General features: G+C 39.0%; 1 protein-coding gene across 15 annotated transcripts in view; it reads left to right on the top strand.

Annotated features, from left to right (window-relative positions):
• NFIA (nuclear factor I A) overlaps positions 1-12,835 on the top strand; it is a 356,165-nt gene that overhangs the window by 311,786 nt on the left and 31,544 nt on the right. For 12 of the 15 annotated variants that reach the window (XM_054073812.1, XM_054073809.1, XM_054073807.1 and 9 more), the window contains 2 exons: positions 4,959-5,137; positions 7,645-7,810. In XM_054073812.1, coding sequence (XP_053929787.1) covers positions 4,959-5,137; positions 7,645-7,810 — 345 coding nt within the window. The remainder of the gene's footprint in view (positions 1-4,958; positions 5,138-7,644; positions 7,811-12,835) is intronic. The other 3 variants (XM_054073808.1, XM_054073823.1, XM_054073822.1) reach the window with 1 other exon arrangement.

The following is a 12,835-nucleotide window of genomic DNA, read 5'->3' as shown; positions in this document are numbered from 1 at the left end:
TCCCTTTACCGCATCAGTGAGCACTCCCTGGGAGAAAGGATCACATGCATCTTTATTAAGACCGCTCCTTTGTTCCAGGCGAAGGCCCTGAGAAGGGTACTAAATATCTGAAGAAAACTGTAACCTGTTTCAAATTAACTGGTTCTTTATTATCTGATAATTCCATTGAATAGAATTCACAATTTTGGCTCTTCTTCATTTGCCTTAGACATGTGAAGTGCTAACCTAATCAGTGAATGCTACTTATTTTATTAGTTAGCTGATAGTAAGTTTGTTATTGGCTTCTGCAAGTCAAGAAAGGAGAAGACAAAACTGGCCTGCATAATCAGATGTTTGAGTTCAGCATTCGGAAAAAGCACCACGAACTCGTAAAACACTAAAAAATCCAGTATAGCACGCAACAGCTGTAGTGCATAATTACTTGGCCCAATAGCAGTAGTTTTAAAATACTAGTATATCTGTTGCAGGCCCCCATACATTATCACCTCATTTTCAATAAAAAGTCTGAGATGTTTCAGATGAGCTTCAATGGAATTAGAATCATGTGTGCTTTGAAATATTTATGCCTGCCTTGAGATGGAAGAATAATTCCTGCCTACAGCTCCATCCCCCGCCCCAGTAACAGATTTAATAACGCCAGATAGCCCAACTCCTCCATACCTACAGCAGGTAGAAATGAAGTTATGCTCTGGAATGCGTGTATTTTCATAGATTGTAGAACTTATATTTTATGTCATTTAGTGAGGTCAATAATAAAATATAAATGTCATAGGCTGAAAGACGCCAAATAAAATATGGTTTGGCAGCATGGAGCTGCTTAGGGATACATAAATAATAAGTCAGTAAGTAAATAAATAATAGACAAAGACCTGTTTTATCTTCCATTTGAAGATCTCAAAGAATTTACAGTTACTGATTCAGACTTGTAATATCCCATCAAAAGCCCATAATTAGTGTAGCCCCTTCTCATACACAGGAAAATTTGCATCGCTCTAGGTGTGGTTTTCAGAAGCAATGACTTTATAATTTTTATTAAGCAGTATTTTGTTAAGCAGTCTATTTCTGACAGTCATGACTGAAGGGGCTTGTCTGTGGTCACTTGCCTCTTTTAGAGACAAACAGAGAAAACAGCCAGCTGCTCCACTACCTCACCTCAGTTAACCACTTAAAAATGTTTGTGAAGATGCATGTATTTGGAAACACGGTTGTGTTCTGCACTCAGAACTTATTTGAAAAGCCATTTTTGCATACACCGGAGTTGGTGATCACAACGCAGTTATCAGAGTAATGCTCTGTATCTGCACCAGCAGCTTTTAGACTTCAGCATTTAATTCCCTCTCTCTAGTATAAGGCAGGCACACTTGTAGCATTGTTCTGTTTAATAGTTGTAGATTAGTCCTCTTTATCAAACAGCCCTTCCTTTTGCCGCTTAAGGAAATTGATATTTCCCAGTCAGAGACTGGGAAAACAAACCTTTTGGAGATCCTTATTCCATTTCTTGCTTCCTATGCTAATCTGTCTACTCTGAGAAAATGAACTCTGTATGTCAGTATATGGCAGAGGCTGAGGACCAATGCCTGTTCGATCTCATTTCTTTCCCCATGACGGCAGAAAGCCCTTCAAAGCTGTGCTAGGGGTGGGCCAAGACTCTGAAGAGGAACCAGTTTCTCCTTCTTGACGCACTTTACCATCCTGAATTATTGTTGATCATTTCTGGATTCATTTTTCTTCTCTCTGGCTTTAGGAAGATAACTGACAAATGCTCTCCACTTTGTTTTCTAGCCTGACATGCTAAGGAGGTCAAGGCAACGGAGAAAGACCCCGTATTTACATGCATATGAGTATTTCTAAGTACAATAACACATCTTTCATTCATTATTAAATGAAGAGTCATATCTTGAAAAAGCTAAATACGGTGTGGTCTCAGGCCTAGCTTTGAATTCCAGTTTGTTCCCACATGTGGACAAAGGACAGTGCAGTTGCATAACAAGTTCAAATAGTACTAACAGACCTGGTGCTAAAAAAATCCCAATCTATTTTTTACTTAATTAGAGGTTTGCCATGTATATTTTCATTTTTCTCTTTAATCTTCATCCTTCATAAGCTTCCATTTGGCATAGAAGGAAATGGGGAACTATAAAAGGAGATGCAAAGGGAGAGAGGAAGAATATGTTTTATATCAGAAAAGGACATAAATGTTGTATGCTAATGAAAATTTTGTTGTAGTCATCAAAATGCTTATCACCAACTTTACCTGAGCCAATATTCATGGCAAAATATTTTGACAAGCTCTAAAATGACTGGTGCTTCCGGGAGAAGGTGATGATACGTTCATGCCTGTAAAGTGGCTATGATGTAAGTGTCATTAAAGCAGTTACACCTCAGGGGCTGCTGTAAGTGAGATCAGAGGCTGACTCTCTGAGTGGAATTCACCTAACTGAAGGTGTGTGCGTAGACTGGAAAAAATCTACCTCTGAGCTAGTACCAGTGGGCTCCCTTTGCATCCAGTGGTGAGCCGGTCAGTGTGGTCAATTAAGTCTCAGCAAAATTCCATTGGTCTGGTTTTGGATGAGATGAGCGGCTCCTTAGACACTGTTTGTTCTGTTTAGTTCTCCATTGGTTCTTAGATAATTAGCTTCATGGTAGACACCCTCATTTACTAAGGTGAATCCCACATTATCTCTGCCTTTAATAGCCAACTTCAAAGTTGCAGCCTCTCCCAGGAGTTTGGGGACAGGAAAATAGCCTTCATTTCTTCCTTTGAAGATTTGGGTTCTTTATCTGAAGAGTTTTCAAATATACTGTAATTTAAGATGCAAACTCAGAACAAAACTATTTGTCTTAAAAGTGAATGAGAAATAATTAACTAGGTTTGTAAAAAACAAGAGATAAGGCCAGATGTGCCGACACGTTGAACAGGCTGGGCACACAGGTGTTTGCCTTGGCCGTGGAATAACTGTCAACATTTCCATAACAAGGAGTATGGGATATGCTGCTTCTTGTTTCCTTTTCCCAAGCGCAGCGTTGCAGATCTGGCATGGCTGTTGGAAGATGCTGTTTTCCAGTTCAGCCCACGTGCCACAGTATCTGGCTGTTATGAGAGAGGTGTATAGCCCATGCATGCTTTCAGAAGAGTTTCTCAGGACATATATCTACTTTGATCAGAGACAGTTGAAGGCTTCATGCTTTCTTTCAGGGGTGTTTTCCTATTTAGTACCGCACGTTTAGTGTATGTTTCTCCTTCTGTTGTGAATATTTTAAGCAGTATTAAGGGGAGAAGACTGGGAAGATGCATGGGGTTAACAACGACACTGTGAGCTTTTCATGGCAAGGATGAGAGCTTCATGTTCATCTCATATCAGCACCCCAGACATGAGTGCAGCTCTTTTTGGTGGTGCTGTTAAAGCAATCATTCTGTCCAGCCGTGGAGAAAGATGTACATAGAAGTGCTGCCCAGCAAACTCTTAGGGAATGTTTATAGGATAATGCAGTAGGTTTCCGTGCTACTGTCTCTGAGTACGTTTTATCTGTATCTTCAGGCTCTGAGTTTGCTAATGGTTTAGTAATGCTTAAGAAAAAAATATTAATAAAGTGTCATATTGTTAAACTGGTGATGAACAAGAACAAGAAGCAGATTTTTTATTCAACTGATGGTTTTTCATAACATTCGCCATGTAATACGTGTTTGCTCATTTGTATTTGATTTTAGTTAACTTTCCTGCATCTCTCCAATTTTTTTGAAAAGTGCCAAAGGGTTTTTTTTCCCCCCTCTTATATATTTAACTTACTTCAAAGCCAACCCATGAGTTTCTGTAAGACATTACCTGCCTTGCATAGCCTTTATCTAATCAGTTATGGGTGGTGTACAAGTGCAGTTTATGCACATGGACACCCTTGAAAGATTACTGGGATGGCATGCCAAGGGAGCACCAGGGCTGTCATAAGGATTGTTTGGTGCAAAATAAACTATGATCTGCAGATGAGCTTGTGCACAACAAGATCAATTGACCATTCTAAAAGGAGAGTGAATTCTCATTTTAGAGTGGAAAGGGAGAATTCATAGCACAATGAGTGGCAGCAGTTGCTACTTCATAGTGACAACTAACAGTGGAAAGCAGTGTTAGCTAACAAGATTCCAACCCAATATATCTTGAAGGCCAAGAAACTGGGCAAAGGTGTCACATAACATAGGAGGGCATAAGGGTCTTCAGCTGTACTTACAGTTCTGCTGAAATCAACTGAGGGTAAAATCTGTCATTGCCAATGGACTTGTGTACATTACACGTTTACACCTTCACTGTAGTGCATTTTCCAGCTGGTTTGTTGGCCCATAAATCCACCAAATTAAACTTCATCCCTGAATGCAGGCTGGAGGCTTGCTGAAGATTTGAGCCTAACATTATTCAGGAGAAATGAAAATGTAGTTTTCGAAATGATCTTGTCACTTTGTGTCTGTTCATTAGATGAAAACACGTTACTTAAATGTTCCTAAACTGAGGTGGGAAAAAAACCCAGCAACAAAAAGTGTTAGACCATCTTTAAATTATCAACAATTTGTAGTACAATATAAAATGGATTCGTATGTGCAAATTCAAGTTATATGAGATGACAATTAAATCAACCCTTATCTCCCAAATACATTTTTATTGTCTGATTGATGAGGACTGCTCTTAAGGTGATGAATAGTTTTCACTTCCACAAAGGACTGATTCCTTTATACGTGTCCACTAAAAACACAGAAAAAAAAAATCCTTCAAAATGTCTGGCTCCATTTGCTTTCAGGATCTAGATGCAGAGAGTGTAGGACGCAGCATGGTCTGATATATTACTTGTGAAGATCAGATGTATAAACAATACTGTACATTTTTAAAAAGACTACAAGTAAAAATACAGTAGATTTAAACTGTTTTATTTTCCAAAGGTAAAACTCTGTAACTTCTTTGTTTTCTTTCCTATAGCAAGTCCACATGCAACACCATCGACTCTTCATTTTCCAACATCACCCATTATTCAACAGCCTGGGCCATACTTCTCACACCCAGCAATCCGCTATCATCCTCAGGAGACTCTGAAAGAGTTTGTCCAACTTGTCTGCCCCGACGCTGGTCAGCAGGCTGGACAGGTGGGGTTCCTAAATGTAAGGAAGCCGTTTTTATTTCTTCAGAAGTTCTTGTCCTGTGTAAAATTAACCATGGGATTATGGGATTATTTTAACAGCATGTTGCACACAGGAACACACCTTGAATAGTTGTTGGAAGAAAATAAAGTGCTGCTACTGCAAAAATATTTATAAAAACAACAAAAACCCTCCCCCAAACCCACTTGACCACATTGTGGTGAAATTAACTTAAACTATCAGAGAAGCTGGTGATACAGTGACCTTTTGGGTCAATCCACAAATGACTTTGCTGCATGCATTGCAACCCTAGTAGAGCCGGGGTTAACAAAATATGAAGGCAGAATAATTTTTATTAATTATTTTTGAAGTTCAGGGGAGAGTGGGGGAGAAGGAGCAGGAAAAGGGAGGGTGAGAAACAGATGTTTCAGATCAGCTAAGTTCATTAAAAAAAAAAATACTGCCTTATAGCACTTTAGATCAAGTTGACCAGTACTTGAACTCAAGATGTTAAAAGTACAGTTTATTATGGTTTGTTATTTCTGTAAGCAGTTATCTTTTCCCCCTATCTCTATGAAAAATTAAGCAGAGTTCCAAAGTTTCAAATAACCATTTTCATTTTTTTTTAATCAAATAAAGTGAATCATCTTGCTATTATTGAAATAGCATTCTGGTCAAATAGAGAATTTATAAATTTTATGTAAATGAACTCTAAAATAATGCTCTGAATATTTCATGAAACATAATGCATGTAAGTTTTCCCAGCCAATGAAGTAATAACTGGCAAAATTACTGTTTCTCTCCTGACATACATACGATTGAAAGTGTTAATGAAAATTAGTTTAATTATTAGCATCTAATTTATTACATTTACTTAGTAAGCTATATTGTTCTCGGTGCTTTCCTTTCACTAGCAAAAAAACTGACTGTGCTTATTCCAGCCAGTACTGGCTTTGAATAATGTCTGCAATATGTTAGCAGATACATTTATGTCTAGACAACAAATCAATATAGTGCTTTTCTTTTTTCTTGAGTATTCATTTGCCTAATTTATCCCAAACCATTCAGCATTATGAACTGTTAGCACACTCACAATGAACATACAGCAGGGATCTTCTTGGCAGGAAAAGGACCTAATTGTGAGACAAGATACTATTTGAGAGATGTCACTAATATACTAGTTTATTAAAGGTGCTGGATGTTGGAAAAATAAATATCCCTGAAGTATTGCTTCTTACTGCAAATGCCAGTAAACTGTAGTCTCTGAAGTCAGTGGCAGTGCTGTTAAGTTAAATGCAGATGAATTTGAGTCTTATTTATGCCCTGGACCATTTTTGCTCTAGCACAAGTGTGATTTGCTCCTACATGACTTTAAGGCCTTTTGTCAGTGCCAAAGCAGGTGAAATGAAAATAACATTCCAAGCATTTGCCAGTATAAGTATTTCATCACCAGTCAAGCTAATGGAAACCCTAACAGGAATTAAAATATTATTTTCTTTAGCAGTACTTAGAATATGGATCTGTGTTTAAAGCTGAGCTCTTATCATCAATGGAGAAGCCAATGCTCAGTGCCAGAAGAACTGCAGTGAGATCAATTTGCAGAGTGCTGTCGAAAGTGATCTCATCATTTTTGTCACTAAAATGGAACACCTGATTCACAGGCTGTCCTACTTTCTCTTTATAATGGTATTTGGCATCTGTCTATAGGGTTTTCAAGTGTCCGGGCTGTGTTACATTTAAAACATAAACTTAAAAAGTTGGGTGAAGAGGTGACATTTTTTAAGACTGTTTCTTGTTTTTATGATACTTGAAAAAACTTATGGATAGGTTTTTCTGGTGATTAATTGAAAGACCACATTTGTATAGCTGGGCCCATTTGTCCTGTTACTGACCACATTCCAGACTAACAAGAAGGGTTTTTTTCCTAAAATGTGCAATGAAGCATTTCTGAGTTTATTTGTTTCTCCGTATGATCTCAATGGCAACTAATCTGTACACTACACTAACTCAAAAGGGATGTGGGAGAGCAGTTACTTTACTATATACGCATTCATTTTCCTGTAATAAGATATCAGCATGACTTTTAAGACCATCAAAAATGCTTGGGTTTTCTCTTAATGACAACTATGTTTAAGCAACTTACACTCAAGTCCTAAGCGCTGATATCCTAAGGGTATAACAGAAGCATGAAACTGGAGGATTTAAAGAGTCAAAAATACTGCTCTCAGTGAACATGAGTTAGTGGCACCAGGAAATATAAAGAGCAGTAGAATTTAACCCAGGACCATTTACACCAGTTGCTAATAGGACAAATGTTTAAAAGTAACAATTTCCATAGTTTCACAAGATTCACAGAGTTGGAGACAAAGTTCCCTGAAGTCAATGGAGAATTTGACACAGGATTTTCTTTGTCACCTCTCTATTAATTGTAAACATATTGCACAGCTTTCAACTAGATTGTTATTACCAGAGGTTCCTAATAGCTGATTTTTAGTATAATTTTTGTCTGTTTGCTTGTTTTTTGGCAGCCCAATGGTAGCAGCCAAGGCAAGGTGCACAATCCATTCCTTCCTACCCCAATGTTGCCACCACCACCTCCGCCACCAATGGCTAGGCCTGTGCCTCTGCCAGTGCCAGACACAAAACCTCCAACCACATCAACAGAAGGAGGGGCCACCTCTCCCACTTCTCCAAGTAAGTATAGACACAGCGGGAACCAAGGGCTGATAGCAGCACACAGTGTGCTGCAATCACTGTCTATCACCTGTTCAGGGATGAGGACTGGACCGGCTCTCAAAAAGGAGAGCTCTCCATTCTGTATATGATGGGCAGAATTCTGAGCTGCTTTTATATTAACAAGAAAAGAGTTAGCTTACGGTTACAGTTTTATTCCTGACTTTGTTGGCATTTCACATAACCATGCATGAAAGAAATCCAGGCCAGTAGCTAAGCTGTGACATAGACCTGGGACCTCTGGAACTTTGTTTACTCTCATGAGGAGGCAAGTTGGTATCTCAAGTCAGGCTTTAGAGGATCGATTCTGCATGGAAGTCAGACAGGCTCATTGAAAACATTTCTGCTTATGCATACTGGGCTAAACTAACAACTGTTTCGAGTTCACTTCATTTATAGTTCTTTTGGGAATAAGTCTTCCTAGATTAACCCAGACGTCTTTCCTGAGCCCTGCATTTTGGGCAAGAAGCTGTGGTATTTCTTAGGCCCAGGCAGAAAGTTTTAATCCTCCCTCCACCACCCACACGGCTCCCATATGTATTTTGTGTAGCCACAAGTCAAATATACAAATTCCTGGATACACACTTGGGGATACTACTTTTGACTCTCTCTGCTGGGAAACAAATGTGATTCAGCTGGGTTTGATGCTTTAAAGAAGTCTGGATGTTCAGGGAGTTAATTGTGAAATGATTTAATGAAGCTGTGCTGAAACTGACATTTAAAAACAAAAGGGAAGCTTTCAGTGCTTTAATGGCAACTGTAGGGGACTTGTTCCACAGTGAAGGGAGTCCAAATAACATCCACAAACAAAAATCAATCTAATCGAAAGAGCAAATCCCTTTGTGTGCTTTTCAAGCTTATTATTTAAATGCTATATTCAACCACTGCTTGATGTGCAAAGAGGTATTCGCTATTCAGATCATGTGAAGCCCATATTTTTTAAGCTTCTGTTTAGAAGATTTGCACAGGTTCCAGGGGGCATTTTTGAAATCTGGTAGTTCTTGGAGTTTTGCGTTACCTTCTGCTATGCAATAACGCACAACTGCAAACTCAGCAAGATGCTCTGGCTCACTTGGAAATTAAAATGGTTTTAGTATGAGACAGTCTGGTAATATTGTGAACATGATCTTCTAGAATCAGGACTTGTAGAATTGATCAGCACATTTTTGTTGAGAAGTTGATTCATTCCCTCCCATCCCCTCTTCTTTCTGACCTTAGACCAACACTTACGTGATCAGGAAGTTTTGATGCTTTCTGATGGGTGATACTGTCTTTTAAGTCCTATCAATAAGATTCAGTGGTGGAATCTAAAAGGTCAATATTTAGTCATAGTTATCACTGAATATAGTCAGCGATGCCTTACTATTTCCTTGTCTTCAGAACTGGGAAAAATGAAACTAGGTCAATGTATATTTGTCATTACAGTTGTGACTCAGTTTACTGGCAGCGTGAGTGGTGTCTGAAAGAAAAAAATTCCCAACATCATTTGAGAAGTAATCTTAATACTTATTTTTTGTGATACTGGGATTATGTAAACAAGCTAAATATGTGCCTGGCCTGATTCTCAGCTGGCATTAGAACTGGCATTTGTCTGCTGAAGTTTGCAGAGCACCACTCATTGGTATCAGCTTGGGCTGGTCACTGTGGCTTAGTGTTCAGCAGGCAGCTGCCACGTTAATTGGGAATCGAGGTTTTCTCAAGAGCAGCCAGCTAATGGTATTTAAACAAAAGATTAGGAAAATAATTACTGTTTGTTAATTAGCTACGCTGATGTCTAAACATATAGTTCTATACATATTCAGGCATGTATCTTCCTTTTGGTAAGGGTTTTGAATAATAGCGACTTGAGTTGTAAAGAAGCATATAATTTAATTTAGGGACAAATTTTACAAAGAAGTAGATTATAGGAAACATTTTCTAAGAAAAAAATTACACATATACCAAAGCCTGTGGAAGTGGCTGGCCACATAAGGAGTAAAACAAACCAAAGTTTCTAGCCTCACAGGGAGAGTTTACCAGAAGGGCCCACTGGACTCCATTTAACGTGTCAATCAGTACCAACCTTCCCTTTTCATCAGTGTTTATTTTTTTCTTAACTAAATATTAGCCTTCAAATAGCAAGTGCAGATTCACCAGAGTTTCAGAAAAGCCACACAAAAAGATGTTTTCCATGGTTACAAACTGCTCAAGTGCACCACTTCTGGGAGTGTCACTGGGTTATGGCTGACTGCCTTGCAGAGCTTCAGGATATTGGAAAGTCACTTATGCAACAAAGGCAGGAGTGATGTTAGATTTTGGCCAGACTGTCTCCTTAGCTTTGTGGAGGAGAATGAAGCCCCCACCCCAGAGGAAACAGAGTGAGAAGGGTTGGCATTTGCTCCATTCTCCTTCCCTTTTCTGGTCTAGCAGAAAGCCTTCTGTGGAAACAAAATGCAGTTGTGGCCCTACCAAAAATTGGAATATGGCCCTCCTGAGGGGTGCAGGAGCCAGGAGCAGCTGTTCAATACAGCCTGTCCTCCTGGGAATGAGAGCTAAAAATCACAATAAGGTGGTCAAAGATTCTCAGAGCAATAGTGAAACTCACCAGCTGTGACATTAACTAAAACATGAACATTAGTGTTGTCCAAGGAAGGAAGAGCCCCTGGAGATGCACACCAGGGAGTTGCTGCTACTGGGTGGCCAGGCGTGCTCTGGGAGTTGAAAACTTCAGCTGCAAATCCTATCCCTTTAGAAAGCCGGTGTTTTCCTCAGTGAGATGACACAATGGAGATGGGATTCATGAGGTTTAGGAGGGTTCATTTTTCCTCTATTAAATATAATTTTCAATAGAATACATCTTTGACTAAAGTTATCTTATCTTGCATCCCTTCTCAGTTTTGTTTGGTTGGTAACCCGTAACTAACACAACACAGTATTTCCTTGAATTTGACGGATTCTCAGCTTAATATCTCATTGCCCAAAGAAAACACTACCTCCACTACATGTCAGCTGGACTTTTATCACTATCATTAACTGAATCTGAGTGTTTTAATCTGTACCCACATTCCAATGTGGGGTCTAAGATACTGCCATCCTGTACACCATGATCTTTAAAGAACTCTTTTGAGCTAAATGTTATTTTCTAAGGTTCACAACTCTACATGAGGATAAACATAGTTATTCTCCCTTGTTGGGCAAGATTGTTATCGGTTAATGTCCCTTTCTACAAAGGGTCTCATGTTAAACAGCATTTCTGTCAGGATGAGAAAGATGATCTTGTGGCTATAGTACTGGATTCATAATCGTATTGGTAGGAATTGGTCTATTGCACTGCGTTCCTCTGGTTAATTCTCTCGCTACAACTCCACAATGGCTAATCTGACTCCTAGTCCTTTGCGAAACAGCATAGCTCTTTCTACCGAGCACATGTGCCTGTCATTTTGGTCTGTAAAAGACAGACCTAGTGGTACATTAGGGTATTGTTCACTCCAAGCATCTTTATGAACCAAAAGTTTCTCTTTTTAATCCAGAACTGTTTGATAAATTGCACGCTTCTAAACTTAATAGAAATCATTTCAGGAAAGTATATTTTAAATTAATGTTCTCCTTCTGCAGGCAACTTTATAATACATGACATTCCCTAAACTGTTTGTTTGTCTTGTCTTTCATACAATTTCTTGCCATTTTGGCTAACTATCAAAGCTGTCTGTGTGAGCAAATGTTCTTTCTCTGCCAGCTCCTGTTTTGCTTGTTCCTGAAGTGAAGCATCATAGCAAATTTGTGGCATCATATTCATTTCCTTGGCTATGGGCTATGATGTTGCAAACAATCCTTAGTGAATTCCAGTAGCAGAAAGACTAGGCTGGGCAGGAAGATGTTTCCATTCAAGCCCTACGGGCCAGCTATCAGCTAGTGTAAACTAGTGTAGATCTACACAATTCCCTTGGAGCAAAGCAGATAAAGATCAGGAGAAGATCTGTGAAAGAGACCTGGCTTCTGTTCCTTTCCACGCTTTCACATTTCCCTTTTCTGAAAAGGTGTTTGAAGACCCCACTATAGGCTTAGCCTGTCTATGTATACTGTGATATAATATGATCTAGCTTTAACCAGTAAGAATAGTTTGCCTCATCCTTACCTCAGGACAGGCTATAGATCAGAACTGGTAGGACTTCCAGGAATCCCATGTCCATATCAAACAAGGGTATTTATGAGAAAACAGTAAGATTCAGCTAGAAGCTGTGTTGATGATGGTCTAAGCAACACTTGGTACCACTCCCTCTTCTGAACCAAAATTCACCATAACAGGAGTCTCTGCTAATGTATGTTTCATGTCAGCTTAATATTCTGAGCCAAAATGACCCCTTACAATCCGCAAACATCTCGTGACATTTTACAGTAAAGTGGGACTAGCATCTTGGGAGAGCCCAGTGTAAAACCTGCTCTGCTTATATGTAGTTTTGGTGCTCTTCACTTCCTGACTTTAGCAATGTAGTTGTATGACCTTAAGGAAATACCAAGCTGACATCCGAGTATTTTCAGAAAGCAAGTTAAACATAGTTTGGAGCATTACAGAAAAAACGTCTATGCAGTAATTCACCCAAGCAAGGTCTGAGGGGACTTTTGTGCATATTATGCAGTTTTCAAATGCTTTAGAATTTTTGTTTGAGCAAAGAAGCTATTTAAGACAGCATTCTAGTGGTTTCCCTTTGATTTTCTACCAAATATCACAGCAAAAATATCTGCCAACAGGGAACTGTAAACAAGATCTTGAGTTCCTTCCCTTCTGAGCAGAACTTACCTGCTGCAAGGGATTAAATGACCTCTTCACTCATTCTGCTTCCTTAAAAGTAGACCAGAAGAATCAAACGGCAGATGTTTGACTTTTGAGCTTTGAGTTCATTTTCCCTGCTACAGAAGGAATTTTTAGTCTTGCATAACATAGTGCTCAGAAGTCAGTTTAAAAAAACCAACCCTCAACATAAAACAGTACAGAAGAATCTTAATGTA

Source organism: Cuculus canorus, chromosome 8 (assembly GCF_017976375.1).
Source record: "Cuculus canorus isolate bCucCan1 chromosome 8, bCucCan1.pri, whole genome shotgun sequence".
In the NCBI taxonomy this organism is placed as follows: Eukaryota; Metazoa; Chordata; class Aves; order Cuculiformes; family Cuculidae; genus Cuculus; species Cuculus canorus.
The sequence above is the reverse complement of the archived record's forward strand: the minus strand, read 5'-3'. Positions and strand labels throughout refer to the sequence as shown.